We start from the raw sequence: 18,231 nt of genomic DNA, 5'->3' as shown, positions 1-18,231 counted from the left end.
TAAGGCAGAATTTACATTTCTTTCCTCTTGCTAACAGCTTGACTTGGAACTGTGGGACGCCTTTTGAGACAGTGAAAAATATGCAGTCTCTTTCACAAAGCACTGTCCAGGCCAAGCTGCAGCTCTCCAGTTTTCAGTAGTGGTTCAGGAAGAACCTTTGGTTTACAGTTTCTGTACAAGTTATTTCGAAGCAAGCATCTGGGACCATGCTGACTACCCCTATCCATTACATTAGGTTCCAAAGGACAGTCCCAAATCTATCCTGCATTCCTCTCCACAAATCCAAGGGAATTCATCCAAGGGAAGTGCATTCAGAGAGTAAGGCAACTGGGCCCTGTCACCATTTTACTGGGGATACGCCACAGTTGTCCTCCCAGGAAAACTAGGTTCTCCTGGAGCACAGCACCGTAACTTTGCCATTGAAGAACAGTTATTAAGCGCCTTATGTCTTAGATAAGGTTGCAGAAATGAAATAATACAGTGGTTTGGGCAGCTTCATAGAAGCTAAAATGGGTGGCAAAGGCCACTGATCATCCTGCAGGCAGAGAGACAGCAGGCAAAAACCTGGAAATTCCTGAAGGGAGAGCAGGTATTATACAGGAATAGGAGAAAGATATAATGGAACAAAAGTGATAGCCTAGTAGAGGTTTTTAGTGTCCAGTATCAGATCGGTTATTAATTCAGGAAAAGTTCACCCCTACAGGTGTCATACCTCTCTTAATCAGTAACTCAGCTACAAGTTTCTAAATTAACATCTTTGTTCATCATCTTATCAAAATCAACTCATTTTTCATACGGAAAAGATTTAGAAATGCATCTTCCTTTCTTGAACAGCAGTATCTGTTGCAAACATAAGTGCTTTAAGGTGCCATGAATTTCATCTAGAAGGTATTTTTTGTACAGCACAACTAATTGATAGTTCAGTAATTTCAAGGTGACTGGTGAGAAGCAAAACAGCTGTTTTCCTAGCTGTAATAAAAACAAATACAATAAAGTCAAACACTGACAATCTATATTTCTTCTAAAAATAGTACACATTATAACAGAAAATATAAGAATAAATTGAACACTCAGAACCAATATCTTGTAAACAAATATAAAACTAAAAAAAGAGTGTGTACCTCTCCATTTCTGCCACACAAAGAGGGAAAAAAAGTATTTCAAGTATAGTAATGAGTAATCCAGTGTGTGGTGAAGTTTAAGGCTAACATTTTCAACCTTCAGAGCTGAATTTATACAGAATCCACCTATGAACTCTCAGAAGCAGCTTTATTTCCATCAGATGTGAACTCTTGCAGCTGACATTGACTTTTGAAGAGCTTCAAGGGATCAAACTCATCTTCACAAGACAACAGAGTTTCTTCAAAATTTTACAAGTTTTAGCCAGAAGTCAGGAAAAGGAGTCGATTTCAGTTGATCCAGGAATGCTACTGCATCATTTCATATTCCCATTCTGATTCTTATGTGATTCTTCTCCTAGCTGGTCTGGATCTACCAAAGCAGAGCATATTATAATACCACACAGATATACCTGTGGTATGTTATGGGAGAGAAAAGCTGTGGGCATATATGCCAGCACTCATCACTCAGAAGAACAAGTTAACATACAGACATATGATCCTAAATCATGCATGCAGTCAGCCCAAGGTATGGGAATTATGTTGGACAAGCTGCAATATGAGCTCTTTGCACGTAGGCAGTGGATGCCTCTGCAGGAACTGAAAATAGCAGGAAGTCCAGCCACAGCAGTAGTCCCCAAAGCTGAATCTAGAGCATCTAACTCAATACAGAAGATTATTTGCAAAAGTAACAAGCTGACAGACATCTATTGGGAAACCCCAGTTCCTAGGAGAGAATCATGAAACACTTGAGCTGCAGCCCCAACAAGACAGAGCAGTAAAATTTCCTCCTTAAAATACAGCTAGAAAACAAGAGTTCTAAAGAGTAGCAGCTTTTTTTGAGGAATGGTTAAAAAAATTCATTACAAATGTCAGTCTTTTATAAAAAAATAAAAAATTCAAACCTCAAATTTAGGTCAATCTCTTTACCCTGAAACAAGACTTTCAGCTTCTTGAAGTCACTAAAATAATTTTATGTCAGCCCAGAACAGGTGCCTGACAGTGAAAATGTTAGTCTTTACTTCTAGCTCCTCTGTAACCATATCTCTCAGTATCTTCAGTAAAGTGTTACTAGAGGTTCCTTTTCAATCTCTTACAGTAAGAAACTCAGCATACAGCATTAGAGTTCCCTCAGCCTTGCTACTAATTCTTACTATTTCTACTCGAGAAAAGTAAACAGTGTATTAACCTGCACCCCATTCTAGTTTTGCCCCACATCTTGACCACTGCTTTGGTATATACACCTATGTACATACTATATTGTCTGACACGTCAGAAGAATGGTAGGAAAAAGGCCAATTTCTGAAACATTTAAAATGTAAACAGTGTAATTCAGAGCATCAAAATCCTTTTAAAAAAATCAGTCTAAATCACTGTAAGTGCTTTAATAACCATCCACCTGGGCTGTAGGTGAATTCAACTGTTAATTTTTCATCAGAGTGGCTTTAATCAAAATATAGTGCTAATTTCACACAAGAGTGCAACTACCTTGGTGTGGAACAGAATGTAGGCCAACCCACAGGACTGTAAAGAAAACCACAGCCAGTGAAAAGGGAAGTTACAGTCAATAATAACGATACCCTGTGGTGCCATCACCTCGCACTGCAAAGTGAGAGGCATTTGATACGTGCACTCAAGAGCGTGCACTGTCTTTAAACCTTTGGAAAGTAATTTCAAGCATAGAGCCTTTAAATTGGTTCTTTTGGCCCCTAAATGTTATGGGCTGAAAAGTCTCTCTGAATTGCATGATTTCTTCTTAGGGTAAAGATATGCCCTATTATGTAGTAGCATATGAGTAATTATTTTGTTTAACATCTGTTATTGTTTAATGCCTACTCTTGTTCATAAAAGAGACTTAATTTGCTCAAATGTGATGTTGAATATTCAGTTAATTGTAACATGCAGATCCAAATTACTGCCTGGAACATTGAGGTGTTCCTGTGCCAAAAACAGTGTCACAAAGCTTAAAAAACAACAAAAAAGGAAGAAAAAGATTCCACCTCATCTTGTACTAGGTAGAACATACAAAATTGTGGAATGGCTACCAATAAGGCCAAGAGACTTGCCTTCTAACAGTGGCTTTCCCCAAAAGCAACAGTACACAACTGATACGGTTCACAACTGCTGCAGTAAAAACACTGGTCTGGCCTTTTGATTCCTTTTCGGTTCAGGAAGGTTGTGAACAGCAGCAAAGAAACTGATGGTATGTGCAGACTCAAGAACACAATCTGGATGATTCCATCCACTTCTGGAAGGTTATCTTTGCAACCCTGAGGGCATAAAACATGCATTTGTGTATACAGTAGATAAAGCTTACACAGTATACAAACCCTCAGTACAGGCTTTCTCTCTCTTGCAAGGGAAACTTCCAATGTATTAGTGGTAGCTAGTCCCAGCATTTAACACATACAGACTAACAACTTTCTTTGACCTAGAAGTCATTCTGGTAAGTTCTGTTCCCTCTCTTGGGCCATTCCTCCTCCACCCATTTCAGCAGCACTTTCACAACATCAATTCTCTTATAAAATTTACAGAGATCAATCAGCTGCTCCACAGTCCGGTCACTATTCCGTAGCAAGAACTCCAAGGTGGGACTTTGGGGCTTTTGTTCAAGGAAACACAATTCATCATAAGTCATCCCCCACTTGCTTGCTAAATTTCTCCAGTTTTTCACTGTTGGATGGCAGGGATCCAGCTTTAGCCTCACTGTGTACAACAAGTCCTCATCATTGAGCATGTCACTGATGGTCGGTGCACGGAATAAGCACAGGGAGCAGGTGACATTTTCCTTGCAGGTTTTCTTGAGATCTGCAGTGAAAACCATTACATGGGAAGAAATTAGGATGTATTGCTGTGGCATCATCAGGAACAAAAAGTTAAAAGCATAAAGGATTGAGGAGTATTATGTTGCTTTGAATTGCTTCTGAAAAAGTCAGAGTAGTGATATGCAATGCCCTTCCTTATGAAGAACTCATGAAATTAACTTTCTAAAACTTCTCTCTTCATTACGTTCAGTGGCTTCAATCAAAAGGACAGTAATCTTGAAAGTACCATATTTATACTTTTATAGAAAAGACATAGGATTCAATGCAGTGTGTGAGCTAGGATAGTCCCCTTTTTTGTTTTTGGAACCATGTAGCTTCCTTGAATCTGCTATAACCCCCACTTAAATCACCAACGGGATTATGTGTACATTCTATGCATCTTGTATTTGTGTGTTGTAGAATGAAGGAAACATTTCTGAGCTGCTGCCTTCGTAACAACATGAAATATGTGCACCAGGAGAATCTCTTCTGACAGATCCAAACATAACTAACATCTAGTACTTTAACACAATGAAAAAGTAGAAATGTTCCTCTGCTTTGTAAGGGCTCTTACAATAAAAACTATCCCTGTTTAACCAACAAAGCCTATTTTAAATGTATATCATGAAAAGGAATACAGTGCATACTCCTCTATGTGTGAGAAAAATAAAAATACCAGGTTGCTGGAAAGTGGTGGTGATGTGTTCTTAAATCTGCATCAGATATCGAAAATTGCCATTTAGAAATCTCCTATACACCATAGTCAGTATCTCCCCAAAACTGGGAACAATGTGGTACTATCAGACTATATTATATAAAAATAAGCCATAAAGGCATGCAGAAACCAGTTCAAGTCATACCTCTAGTGAAACTCTAATACCAAGACCTTTAACACTGCAGCAGTGTAGGACACAGTCTGAGCATTTGACTGCAGACCTTAACTCTCCCTGCTCCTTTTTGAAAGCAGGGAGAATCTGGTATTTCCAAATAGTAGATAATGGACACAGCCTAGAAGCATTTTCTAAAGTTTCTGTGCTCCAGCCTCATTGTACAGCTTGAAATAGGGAAGTAGCTAGTCCTATTTCAGACAAAACTCTTTGAAAAATGGGCTGATAATAATCCAAAGATTGATTAAAAACAACAGAAAACAGTGACACAGAATTTACAAGTGCTGGATCAGAGGCCTGAACTGTATCTCTGGCAAAGAGCAAATCTTAGAGCCACCTACTCATAAGGACCACAGCATCTGTTAAGGCTGTTTGTTTGTGGGGTTTTGTGGCTCTTTTTTTTTTTTTTAAATCATGAATTTATTTTCAGTAATTATTGTCAGATTGTGTGAAAATTCCAGAATATAATGCCTGCATGCACTTTGTATTCTATTTTTAAAGAAAGGACAGGCTATTGTTATTTTTGTAACATTGTTCATAAGATTGCTTTTTTAGCAGGCCAAGGACAACTTCTGAAGTTTTCAACGAGTTAGGACGTGCAGCAACAACAGTGCTGCAGACACATAACTCCGTACAAACGCTTAGATTCCCTGTTAAAGGGAAACATGTTCTGGTGACATCTTGCTCACCGGTATTCCACAGGCCTTGCAGCTGTTCTCTACAGGAATATGTATGTTAACTCTTCTGTTCTTCTTGTGCACCCTAAACTCTTGACAAAGTGAGACAAAACTTGCTTGCTTCATTCATACCAGCTTTACTTACACAAACAAGGCAAAATGAATATAATCCAATCAATTTTCTGACTGAGCTTAGAGGGCAGGAGAGCACCCTATCTGAATTTCATCTTATTTACTCTGGCAGGGTTGCCAGCGTGAGTTTCATCCTCCAATAGAAACAGCGAAGAGAAAGGGTAAAGAAAACACCCGTCTAAAAGGGCGCAGATAGAAGTAAACAAAACTAAACCAACCTGCTCCTTGTGCTACATCATCTGCAAGACTATCAAAAGCATCATAAAGAATCCTGCTTTTCTAAGATGCCCCGTGTTAGACACTGACAAGCAAATGATGACCTACCCAACTAATTGCATGATCCTAATGCTACCTGATAGGCAAGCTTCTTTACTAATAAGAAACTCTCCATTTCTTACTGTTAGACTAAGAGAACTGTATATCATACACACACACACCCCCCCCCCCCCAGCAGCAGAACTCACACAATTATGGGATAAGCCCTCACAGCCTACTGCCAGCTTCTGCTCCCTCCTGACAGCTATGTACACATCACTTCTGAAGGCAGATGTACTAAATGTATTTGGAAAGCCCAACTTACATATTTTGTATGGTCTGCATTATTGACCACCATCCTCTTAGAACAAAGGGGAAGCTGTAAATTACACTGGTAATGAAATGAGCTCCATAAGCAGTAATTATCCAGGCAGTAATTTGTTACGACAAACAGCAGTTTTTAGAAGAGCACTTTCAAATAAAACCTAGGGATAAAATATGTAGCACAATAAAGCTGACATATTACCTGAAAGTGATTCGTCAGTATGGTTTTGTGTGTCTTTGTCCTCTGGCTACAAAGCAGAAAACAAATATAAAGTCAAAGTAAAACAATATAATTGAACACCAGAATAAGTATTTGACTAATTTACAACTGGCAGGAGATTACTTAAAATCTACCAAGCTACTTGTAAAGTCAGACAGGGAATATACATACAGTTTCAGGAATTACTAACAATCTGCAGTCTTTGCAGTCTTTTCAGGCAGCATTTCCATGCTGCAGCTCATAAAACTGCCCTGTTGGTTGTATGCACTGAACAATAGCATTTTTATTAATGATATGCTATAGCATTGCATCTTTTGACTAACTCTCTCTTGAGCCCTCAACAGCTATTTAACAATTCATATGGTTTGATTAAAAAGATTTTTTAAATGTTTTGCAGTATAAAAACCAGTAATTTTGCATGTAACAAGCAGCAGTAAGGGATTGTTTCGTTGATCTAGGCAAAGTGGAGAATTTTTTTTTACAGACTTCTTTACATACATAGGAAGCTTTTATAGACAACAGGTGGACATGAACATTCCTGCGGCTCATATCTAACCCTCCTCCTGTTTGAAGTTAACATTCCCTCAATGGTGTTTTGTCTGCTAATTAAACATACTGAAATTACTTAGCAGCCTGAGACTGTAATACACATTATAACATTTCAATTCTACTACTTAGCAACATCAAAAAGCTGGAAGGACAGCCCCTTGATTGTAGAACTGTGGGGAAACTGCAGCTGCCCTTACTTTAACTATGCAGGTGTGGAGCCAGGTGAAATAGCTTTCTTCTGCTGAGGATTTAAAGATGAAAGTAGAAGGGGATTTTCCCCTTAGATAGCTGCAATGAGGTATTGTTGATCTTTTTGTATTGCGTCAATTCTTCCGAAACTATAACAGCAGGCTTCTTAATTTTGCAGGTTGTGCATACAAACACAAGCCAACGTATGGGTAACAATACAGTGTAATAAGATACTCTAGTCCTACCTGCTACACCTTCTTTACTAAGAAATCCACTAAAAATAGAATACAGGCAGTTTCAGTTGCTGTGCTGAACTTGCATACATTCACAATCTAATTATAAAGAAGGTGAACGCTCTCCAAAATATTTACAGACTTTGTTAAGAAAGGAAAAATTTGCATACTGTTTTCAGCATTTCTTTACTCCCTGAAAACTGCAAGACCACACATGCAATATCAAAATGCCTGGTCTCTGCTCAAGAGAGATCTAACACTGCGCATGCCAATTGCAACTGAATAAACCCTGCCATTATCTTCTTACTTTTCTACCATGACAGCTTTATCTGGATAGTGCTTTTTAAACACAAACTTGGCCTTCATGGCAACATGTGAGCACCTGAAGTTTAAGAAAAATTAAATCTGAAGTGCCTGATTACAGTAATTGTCTCCACTCCCACAAATTCCTTAAAAAGGCAGAATGTTATTACTGAGCCTCAAGGAGCAAATTCCCAGAAGGGTAACTCTTTGGGGAGAATGAGGAAGTACCCAGCACAGTTCAGCCTCCCCAAAGATCTACTTCAAAAGAAACAAACAAGCAAATTAAAAAAAAAAAAAAAGATACTGTTCACTTAACTGCCATCCTGACCTTCATTTCCCAGACTTTATCAAATCACTGAAGTTCAAACCTTATTGTGAAAGCCAATGCCTTAGTGTCCTTACGTCATTATACATGCCTTGTGAGGCATAAAAAATAAGAAAGGGTAGTACTGCAAAAAGTACAAAGAAAAGCAGCAATACTTACCTGTGCCATACATCTGTTTTCAAAATTCATATTTTCACTGATCAGTCATTATCCACTTTTATCAAGTCAGATGCACTCAGGTTTATTCAAGATAATTTTCTTGTAATGTAATTGCAATAAGACATTGTAGTGTTACTGTGTTACTGCCCAGGAAATGAAGGCATTAAGCAAGAATATTTTTTGCCCACGATGAAGATCCAATCATCCTCCACAGGTCTAATCAAAGCCATAAACTTATGCACAGTCTGAAGGTAAGCAGAAAGTTTTCCAGCTCTGTGGAACCATTAACACCCTAATACACCGAATTATTTTTACAGTGATTCTAAGCTGCCAGTAAATGCTCTCTCCTTGATGATGGGAATGAACAGTTACCTCCATCATCTGTGAAATGCATACCAAACCCATGTTTGTTTCTAAAGGAATTCAGCTGGGACTCTGGCATTAGGAACTCCTTTTAATTCTTCATCTTGCTGGAAAATGCTCATTCATTTCTCTTCTCCAAGTTTTCTGCTCAACCCAAAGTGAATCAATTTGAAATTCAGCAAATAACATTCACTTGAAAGATGGTAACCATGGAGCATGGGAGTCACTCAGCATTGCCCTTCCTATGGCAATGCAAGATTTCACAAAAAGTGGACAGTGTTTCAACTATGGGAAGAGCAGCGTCCCAAAATCAAAGCAAAACAGTCAAATGCCTCCCTAAGGGCAAAATCTAGGATTCCTTACTTCACTTCTTCTCTGCCTGGCTTTATTTTCACCGGAAGGAGGGACAGCATGTATGACAAAGCCTTAACTGTTTGCCAGCTCTTCTTCGGAACATCTATACATTGATCAAAACCTATTTAAACTAAAATGTACAGGTTAATGAATAAATAATCTTTTTTTTGCCCTTCTCCACAAAAGCTCCCTTCATTAAACTCTTGAAAAGAAAGCAAATTTCTGGTCTGTTTTACTGAATAATTTTGTGCTCTCCAGATATCGTCTGAAAATACATTTATTTGTTAACATACTTACTTCATTAACAGCAGTAACTTAGTTCACATTCAAATATCATTTTTCTTACCTGTTGGATTAGGCCAGAATCTGACGTAAGGGTCTTGATGTTCACAGATGCAATTTCCAAAGTAACTTGATCTGTTAGGTATTCCTCATCTAAGGCAAAGAGTGTGAAACACTGGTCTTCCACTCAAACACAAATTTAAATAGTAAGACTATCAAACATAAATTATAGTATAGGTGTCTAACATACAAAATTCAACTCCATATCATGATCAAACACTGGGAATTGCTAGATTAAAAGCCCAAAATATTAAATCAGCAGAGCCTGTAACAATCATGCAGAGCATGACTGTGAGAAGAAATATAATCCTTGCAGAGATTAGATACTAGAGTAGCAGTTGTTTCCTAAACAAACACCACACTATTTTTAAAGCAAGAGTCATGTTCTTCTTTCAGAAAGCTGACTACAGAATATTAACTGAACCAATACATCCAAGTAGGCTGAAGATGACTGTCAAAGTCACTCTAATTTTTGTTTTGCTTTTCTCATCACACTTAAAATGACAGTTAAAACATGTACTGCATAAATATTTTCCTTTTATTCTGCCCCTTGGTGAACTGGACTCATCCTACTGATTTCTACTACACAGGAATTTGCTGAAGCACTGAAATAATCCATTTCAAAGCATGTTTATCAACTGCCCTGGGAGTCCACTGAAAAGCACAGCATTCCCTAGTACAGCACAAACTCTGTTAACCTTTCAAGCATCACTTCAGCCCTCAAAATGGGATACAAAGGATACATAAACCCTTTGTGAACCTTGTGCAAAAATGGACAAATTTCACTCTGCATGATTAGTAAGGTCCTCCTCTTTAAACCATATGCATAATTCCCCTAAGTCAGGTGCTGACCAACCATTAACACAGGCTTAAAAAAGGTTATATTCTACGTGTTTTTACATACAAGAACGCTCCATGGGGGTGACTACATTTGTAGTGCTGGTATGTTTCCATTTGCTGTTTGTTTAATGGTAAGATCTCATTGAAGAACTTCTATTATCTTCATGAATCATCACAAAACAGAAAGAAGCAATATTTTCTTATCTCACTCAAGAAATTGATCTGAATCAAAGAATTCATCCTTACACTTGAAAGAAAAAGAAAATTGAAAATCATTATTTTCCTCTTTTTCTGGTTTCATAAGACTGTTGAAAGATATTTCATCCCCAGTAATGTCAACGTTTAGTAGAGGATCATCATTATTCTTTATGACAGTACGTCAGAGACAACAACAAAAAAGCCCAAAACAAAACAAAGTCTGTCTAAAAATGCAGAGCATGAGCACCAAAATTGTGGAAATAATATGTGTGAAATTTGTTCTGTATTTGAGTGGAAGTAGAATTATCAAATCATGATAAACACTAAGGCAACCCCTACAAGACAAAAAGTTCCCTCAACTCCATTTTATTTCATATTCAGTAAAGGGTGCCAAGAACTGTAATAAGTTATGGCTCCAAAATGGCCCATTAATTAATTGGCCAATAAAAGCAACAGACAGCCACTCTCACCAGTGTACTGTCTGTTCAGTCATTAACTCTGAATCAAACATAATTGCGTGTTACAAAGAATCAGACCCGCACTTCTGTTACAATTTTTAGTTCACAGACTCATACTTCTAAGTTTCTATTTTTAATAGAAATAGCTATGAAAAGCCATTCTCAGGGAAAAAATTAAATTCACAGAAATGAACAGAATACTAAGAGGTATTTGTATCACATTCAACTTCAAAGGGGAAATGTCAAGCTATATTAGTAGTTACATCTTCTTACACTTAGTAAGAGGAAGCAAAAATGAAAATTAAATATAAACCAAGTGCACTTCCTTTTTACAGGAAGTGCTGACCTTTCTACTTATGTCTTAGCTTTCCTTTTTAAAATAGATGCATTTAGAATATGCAATTTTGGATTTCAAACAACCTTGACAAATTTGAAATTTAGGAATTTATCTAATTAATTTTGAGGAGGATGTAATGTCACAGGTGAAATAAAAAACAGGACATGGAAAAGAATGTTCCAGTGTAATTGCTGTAGTGCTAATAAACAATTTTGAAGGACCAAACCACCTGACAGCAAATAAACAGAAACTAGTTTATGATTTCGTATAGTCTTCATCCCACATTATCCTTCCCTGCTGAGCAGCAGTTCTGAAGAGTGCTCATTTCCTCTGTCTGGTTTTCTCAAGCCCCAGAATAATCTCCACCCTTTCTTCAACCCCCAGTGGTATACTGCTCACACTCCTCAGCAGAAGTTTCCAGTGTGACTAGCTGGTTTCCTGTGTCTGTCCCACTGCAGACCTGCTGTGCAACACAGGACAGAGAACACACTACCTGCAGAGTGCTTTTCAACCAAGCCCCTGCCAGTGCATTCCCTGGACAAAGGTCAATGGTGAAGCGTGGGATGACAAGAAAAAACCCACCCCACATGTCAAGGAAACATAAAGAGGATATTCACACTGTGTAATCCATGTATTTGACTTCAGAACCTGCACTCCCTCACTCCATTTTCAGCAAGGAGAGGCAGGGACTTGTGTAGAGTGGGCCTAATAGTAGGTTCCCCAGCAGATGGTATTAACACCTGCTGAAGGTAAAAGATGGCACGAAGAGTTGACTGGTTATAAGGCTGGGAATGCAGTCAGAGGCAAAAGACCTGGAAGGTATTTCTTGATTGTGTTTCTAACAACATGAAGGCAGTGGTAATCCCTTCAAAGTCACCATTATGATGTCTACCATCTGTTGTCTGAACCCTGTCTTTCAATGGCACCACTTTTTTTCCTTCCAGACTGAGAACCCAGGTCTTCTGATGATAGTTTTAGACTGACTTACAGATCAAAACTAAGCTTTGAAGGAAATTTCAAAAGTTAGATATACACACCAAACTGACCTTAAAAATAAAGAGGGCATTGCATTTAAAACATAAATATCTCGCCAAAAGTTTGAGCATTTCAATCTGTTGGGTAACACCACTGGTTTTTTTGCAGATAACAACACAGATCAACGATATCTGAATAGACAGAATTCAAAATACTTACCCTTAGGTACTCCTGTGTCTTGGACAGGATATTTTTCAGTCTGTCACAAAAAGGCAAGAAACACAGATGTTCGCTATTTTGAGTGTAATTATGCTGAGGAAGGAGTATATATATACACTTTCTTTATGCAGTCTTCTAAGTGCATAATTATAGTTGTATCTCTTAAGTTGCTACTAGTTGATCTGTTCACCATCAGATACAGTAACACTTGTGGGAACTGAGATGCTACTAACACTACTGATTAGTACATGAACGAGTAATAGAGATTGCTGCTTTGCTACAGTACTTTTAAAGCTATTTTTAGTGAAAAAGCAGAGTTTAGGAAAGAAATTTTCTACTGAATTAGTAAGATAATCTTGAAAATGTAATGCATGCCAGGAGGAACAAAGATGACTTCAAATTCTCTTTTAGCATATTAGGCTTTTAATAAAATGTTACTGCATTGAAAAAAATATATATTTTCCTCTTCTGCTCTAAACTTACATAGCTGATTAAGATGCAATAGGAAACTTATTACTGAGTTTAAGGAAACAGCTACTGATTCCCAGGCATGACATAACTTACTATTGTACCTGAAGTTTACCGCCTTCCCTATGGCCCCCACCCTTATGTGAAAGTAGGTTTGGCTTTTATGGAAAGCCACATTTTTAAAAAGTGTTCATAGAATTTCGTACTATTTCTAGTCCCACCTCGGCACGGGACTGGGATGTTTGAGATCCCGACACAAGCGGTGCTCGTGCGCCAGCGAACACCAGAGGGCGCGGTTTGGTCCCTCCCGAGGCGCAGCCGTGCCTGCCTAAGGCACCGCTCTCGGATCCGACCTTTCCATGACTTCCAATCAGCTACAGAAATAAGAACAGCTTAGTACTACTGAACTTTTAAGCCCTGTGTGGGTCTTTTTATCCCTCCAAACTGTATAGACAGAAGAACATCAACACCAATTTGTCTCAGTTGGGGCTTTTTTAAATTAAAGAGATGGCACTGCCACAGCCTCTGGAAGTTATCCCATGGACAGCTCCACTGATACCATCCAGTTCACCTGATGCACCTGTTGGTATGTTTACTTACACTTTAACTGCACAGGTTAGTAAATTAAAGTTTGTTTGTGCAGTCAAACAGATAAGCAAAATCTTGTATATACACTCACAGTTTGAGTTAGTATCCTTGAATGTTTTTTCTCACTGCTGCATTACATAACCATAGAGAGCTGTAATGACTTCAACCACACTAGACCAGAAACACATACCATTGTTAAGGAAAGAGTGCTTGGATCCGTATCCTCCACTGGCTCTTTTGCTGCATGATCTGCTGGAGATAAGAAAGCTTTATCCTTGCATAATCATCAAAGTCTTTCTGCCAATTCATATTTTGCCTCTTTGTCTGACCAAGATAAAATGTAACAATGCAGCCATTACATACATTATGTCATATTTCCACGAGAAAACATGACAAACTGGAAAATGTCAGAACTACTAGCACAGAGATGAGAGACTACATGCAACAAGGAAACCCAACTCTACCCTAACAAAAGATAGACTTAAATTAAAATCCTGAATTATTTTTGTGAAAAAAATCACAAAACGTTTCAGCAATAAATAACAAAATACAGTAAATTTCTTAATGCTAAGTTCTGTTTTCCTATTGACAGCATTCAATTTTTTCCTCAAAGAAATAATTCAAACAGGAAACAAACATACCCACTACAACAAAAATTAATACTATAACAAACACCAGATTACAATAGAAAATTTAAGATACTAATTAAAAAACAGTTGAGGAAAATATTAATTATTTGTATACAATAGAACTATAAACTTCAACTATATTAATATCAAAAGAAAAACAAAATAAATCTTCAAAGTACCTGCAGGTGAATCATGAAATGTTAACCCCCCTAGCTAAATTGACAAATACTAGTGGGGTATTGACCACAAGTGCACAGAGAATCTGAAACAAATCTCATACAGAAGTCAGGATTCACAAAACTACGCCTGTAATTTAACATCATCCTGCCATATTTTTGAGAAGTCTCTTCTGTTGATAAGTATAAATGTTTACAAAAATAGAAAAACATTTTAAATTATGTGGTAAGATCTTCACTCTTGTCACTCTTACTCTAAAAGTCACTTACTGGAAGTACACACTAAGTTTTCAGCTGCAACCAGTAAGACATGATTGTAATCAGTATTTGGTGATTACCTTCTTTGGAATATTAAAACCAGTGGATTTAGAGTCACAGAAATTAACTACAAAGCACACAGTACAAACAGTGAGCCCCAAAACAGAACAGAAGTTACACAGACACTATTCTAACCAGCTCATATTCAGCATAATTGCTTATTTGGTGACCAGCTCCTACAAATCCACTCAATACAACAGAACAAGCTGAAGTGCTAACCAGTGCAAGACAGCACAATAAACTGAAAATAAAAAAGGTGGCAGCAGTGGGACAGAGTTGTTCCCCCTCTTGCTTCTGTGAGGCAGCCACACCAGCAGCAGTTCCTGGGTGTCCCTGAGATTCCAGGTAAAGCCTTTCTCAGTGCTAGAGCCCCCAGGAAATCCACAGGCATTGTCCAGGCAGGTGGCACATGATCAGAGGGGTCAGATGAGAAGGGCTGAGCACAGTCTTTGCACACTGAATGTTTTTAAAAGGCAGGGGCCTATGAAATTGCAGATGAGCATTGTTCACACTGCAAATTAGGAAGCCATATGCAGAAGAGGAAAAAAACTCAAAACCAATCTAAAACCCCATGTTGTCATGTGTACTTTTTGGTAAATATGAAATCCCTGCGCCAGAAACATGGTATTAACAAAAATGTTCTGGATAAAGCCTGTCCTGATAGCAAGAGTCAGCACAAACTCTCAGATGCAGAGAGGTTGAGAGTCACCAGGATATGGGAAAATAAAATAAGCTGGCATAAGACATTGATTGAGAGTAGGGCCAAAAATAGAGGCTCCCTAGTGGGAACTGTAGTGGAAAGCTGCAGAGGAACCAGAAATGAAGCTGGGGCAAAGAGAAGCCCACCTGGTAAAGGAAAACTGAAAAACAAGGAGGCACTGGGAGCCAAAGAAAGGTTCTAGGGAAGAAGGCCAGCCCAGGCATCCCTAGTTTCACTGTTTTACCAACCCAGTGGCAAAGCATGCACTTTATTGTTGGTTTATTCTGGAGGCCTTTCAGCTCCTCTTTACAGATTCTTAGATGAATTACAAAAAAAAAAAAAAAAAAACCAAAACAAAAAAAACCCCAGCCAAACAAACAAAAAAACCCCCCGGAACTTCCTTTTTCCCATGTCAGAGGAGCCTTGAGGCAGATGAAAGCAGACCCCACAGAATGTCCATGCCCTGGTGAATCTCACTGGCTACTGTAGCTATGGCAAGGGCTCTGTCCCCTATCCTCTGTTACATCTCCAAGACAGCAAGGTATATTTTGACACTGGTAATTTAGTTTCCACAATCCAGAGGGAAGCACTGAAAAAATTGGAGAAGCTCAGAGAATGCAGGCATTTGAAATAAGGACTTCACAGACCCAAGGGTATCTCTACAAGAGGTGATGGGGTACAGGGTGGTACCTCTGACTCCTGCTTTCTAGGTCTCACACATAAACACAGTCATGGGAATCTGTGACTCTGCATGTTTCTTGCTTAGCATCCATCCTGAAAAGTATTTTAAAATTGTATTTCATTTTCTATACCTCAATTGCTTCCCTTTATTTAATAGTTCTTTATGAAGAATAGTAATTTCCATTGTTTTGTTTAGGTTGCAGAGCACTACCAAGTCCCAAATTTTTTTAAAGTGCTGTGTATGTATATTTGCACCTAAGATTAAAGGCTCTACGTATTGGGTTGCAGATGATTCACCATGGTCCTGTTGACCACTCATAGTAGGCAAATAATCTTAAAACCACAGACCTAGTATTTTATTATGAATAAGGCAATTAGAATGTCCCTTCCCTCTTCCCCAATATTCCACAGCTCGTGTGATAGAGCTGGACACAGGTGCACAAAGCAGTAGGGAGGAAAGTTCTGTTTATCTCAGTTGTAAACCATCCACAGTTCTGCATGCTGAAAGGCCAACAGGAAATGAGGGTATCATCTGACTGACTGTCTGATTTCATGGTTACTTTGACAGACAGCTTCATAACAATACTACCTGGGACCCCTCACAAAATCACTACCACTGTACTTGCCACTGACACAGCACAAACACTAGACAACATTTAACAGACATTAAGTCAGGTTCAGTGGCTGCTCCTGAAGTTCATTTCTGCCACACAGCTCAGCGGCTGCCACAGCTCTGCCAGGGCCCATCCAGTATAACCAGTCTGTAAGAAGAGTGGCAGACTCGTACCAATCCCCACCTTTTCTCTCTGTTCAGTACTGCTACTTTAATGGGGATGCAATGCTCTGCACTTACCAGTGCAAACAGTTTTTCTGCTTTTCACCCTTGCATTAGAAGGAAGTCTGAAAGTGAGTTTTACAGACCTCAGCATTCTGACCTTTAAGCAGGAGGGGGTTCACAAAGCATCAATTAGCTGAGATAATATTCCCCTCTGTTACAGTTTTTCTCTGCAACACAGTCTTGACACCACCAGTAGTGAGTGAAGCACCTCAGGTCGGTTGTAGTTACATACTTCAACCATGCTCGTAAGACCTTTTTCACACCAAGGCTGGGCACACACATTAAGAGTTTTCACTTACCACAACTTAAACAAGTGATCACTCTAATACTAATGTTGCTCATAGAGATGAACCCTCTGATTAAACCCAAATGAAAAATGTTGACTAGAAGCAATAGATTAATTTCAGATGTGAATAGGAGGAGAAGATATGGCAAATTATACTAGAATATTCAGTATCCTGAAAAGTTTAAGTCCATCAGCACTTGTGCATTTTTGTTTACTTTTAACTACTCAAAACTTTGTCCCTATGTGAGCAGATAGGTATGGAAAAATCTGTAATGCTGGCACCCGACAGGTGAGGTACTTAGAAGTCATTTGCACCATTACCATTACTATATAAGTTAATGCGTGTGGACTTTGTAGCCACCCGAGCTCTGGGATTCTAAGTTAATGTCTTTGGAAAAGGTCTTTTTAACACGCTATTAACTAGCGCAAACTACTTACACGCTAAATGCTGGAGCAGGCTTCGACATGACAAGTTGCACTAAATCACACCAGCAGAGCACATGATAAATTATACCATACTTAATTAGCGTGTGCGGAGGGGGAAGGGAGCAACTAACAACCCGCTCCTCACCTGGCTCCCAGGAGCCGCGGCCCCGGGTCTGCCTGGCCCGGGATGGGCGCCGCGGGCCGCACCCCGTGCATCGCCGGCCCCGGACCCCTGGGGACCCCGGCAGCGGCCGCCGCCCCTCGGGGCACCCCCGCCCGCCCGCCCGGCTCCCCGCGGCGCCGGCCTCACCTGGGGGCAGCGGGTCCTGCGGAGCGGCCATGGGGCGCGGCGGGTCCCGGGGCGAGGAACGCGACGTGCCCGGAACCGCCGCCCCGCCGCGCCGCCCCCTTCCTGCGCCGCCCCGCCGCAGGTAGGGCGCTCCCGGGAGGGACTGAGCGGGGCAGGTCGGTCCCACACACGGCCGTCCCGGGCGCGACGGCCGCCGGGAGCCCGCACTTCCCAGCGGGAAATACCGCGCTCCCGCGGACACGTCGGGGTAAATCCTCCGTGCGGGAGGTGCTCCCCTGTGTGAAAACGCCGTGTTTCGCTAAGACCTCAGACATGGGGTGTATGTACGGCTCGTCACTAGTTTGGATCTAAAAGTGAGCTGCTTCAGCAGCATGAAATCAAGTGCTCGCTCTCCTGTTCTTGAGGACATTTACGCGCGTAAATCACTGCCTTCCGACAGAGAAAGGCAGTCTCCATTAGGGCTTAAGGTGCATCTGCGGGAGGCTCAACGTGCACGGACAGAGTTTACAAACGCAAGTAGTGCAAAACAACAATCAAAAACTGCACTGGT

General features: G+C 39.8%; 1 protein-coding gene across 2 annotated transcripts; it reads right to left on the bottom strand.

The window, feature by feature from the left end:
- Positions 1-995: 995 nt before the first annotated feature.
- On the bottom strand, positions 996-17,762 carry EDARADD (EDAR associated via death domain). 2 transcript variants are annotated; one of them, XM_082302336.1, is made up of 6 exons: positions 17,682-17,762; positions 13,508-13,566; positions 12,262-12,301; positions 9,239-9,327; positions 6,400-6,445; positions 996-3,926 (listed from the first exon to the last, which is right to left on the bottom strand). In XM_082302336.1, exons 1-6 carry the CDS (start codon positions 17,710-17,712, stop codon positions 3,550-3,552), a joined length of 642 nt encoding a protein of 213 aa, XP_082158462.1. In that variant the 5' UTR covers positions 17,713-17,762; the 3' UTR covers positions 996-3,549. The 2 variants fall into 2 exon arrangements, with proteins under 2 accessions (XP_082158462.1, XP_082158463.1); XM_082302337.1 differs by having other exon boundaries at positions 13,508-13,641; positions 17,682-17,719.
- Positions 17,763-18,231: the final 469 nt, after the last annotated feature.

Source organism: Coloeus monedula (genome assembly GCF_965178545.1).
Source record: "Coloeus monedula genome assembly, chromosome: 2".
Taxonomy (NCBI): Eukaryota; Metazoa; Chordata; class Aves; order Passeriformes; family Corvidae; genus Coloeus; species Coloeus monedula.
This window is presented reverse-complemented; position numbering and strand designations above follow the sequence as displayed.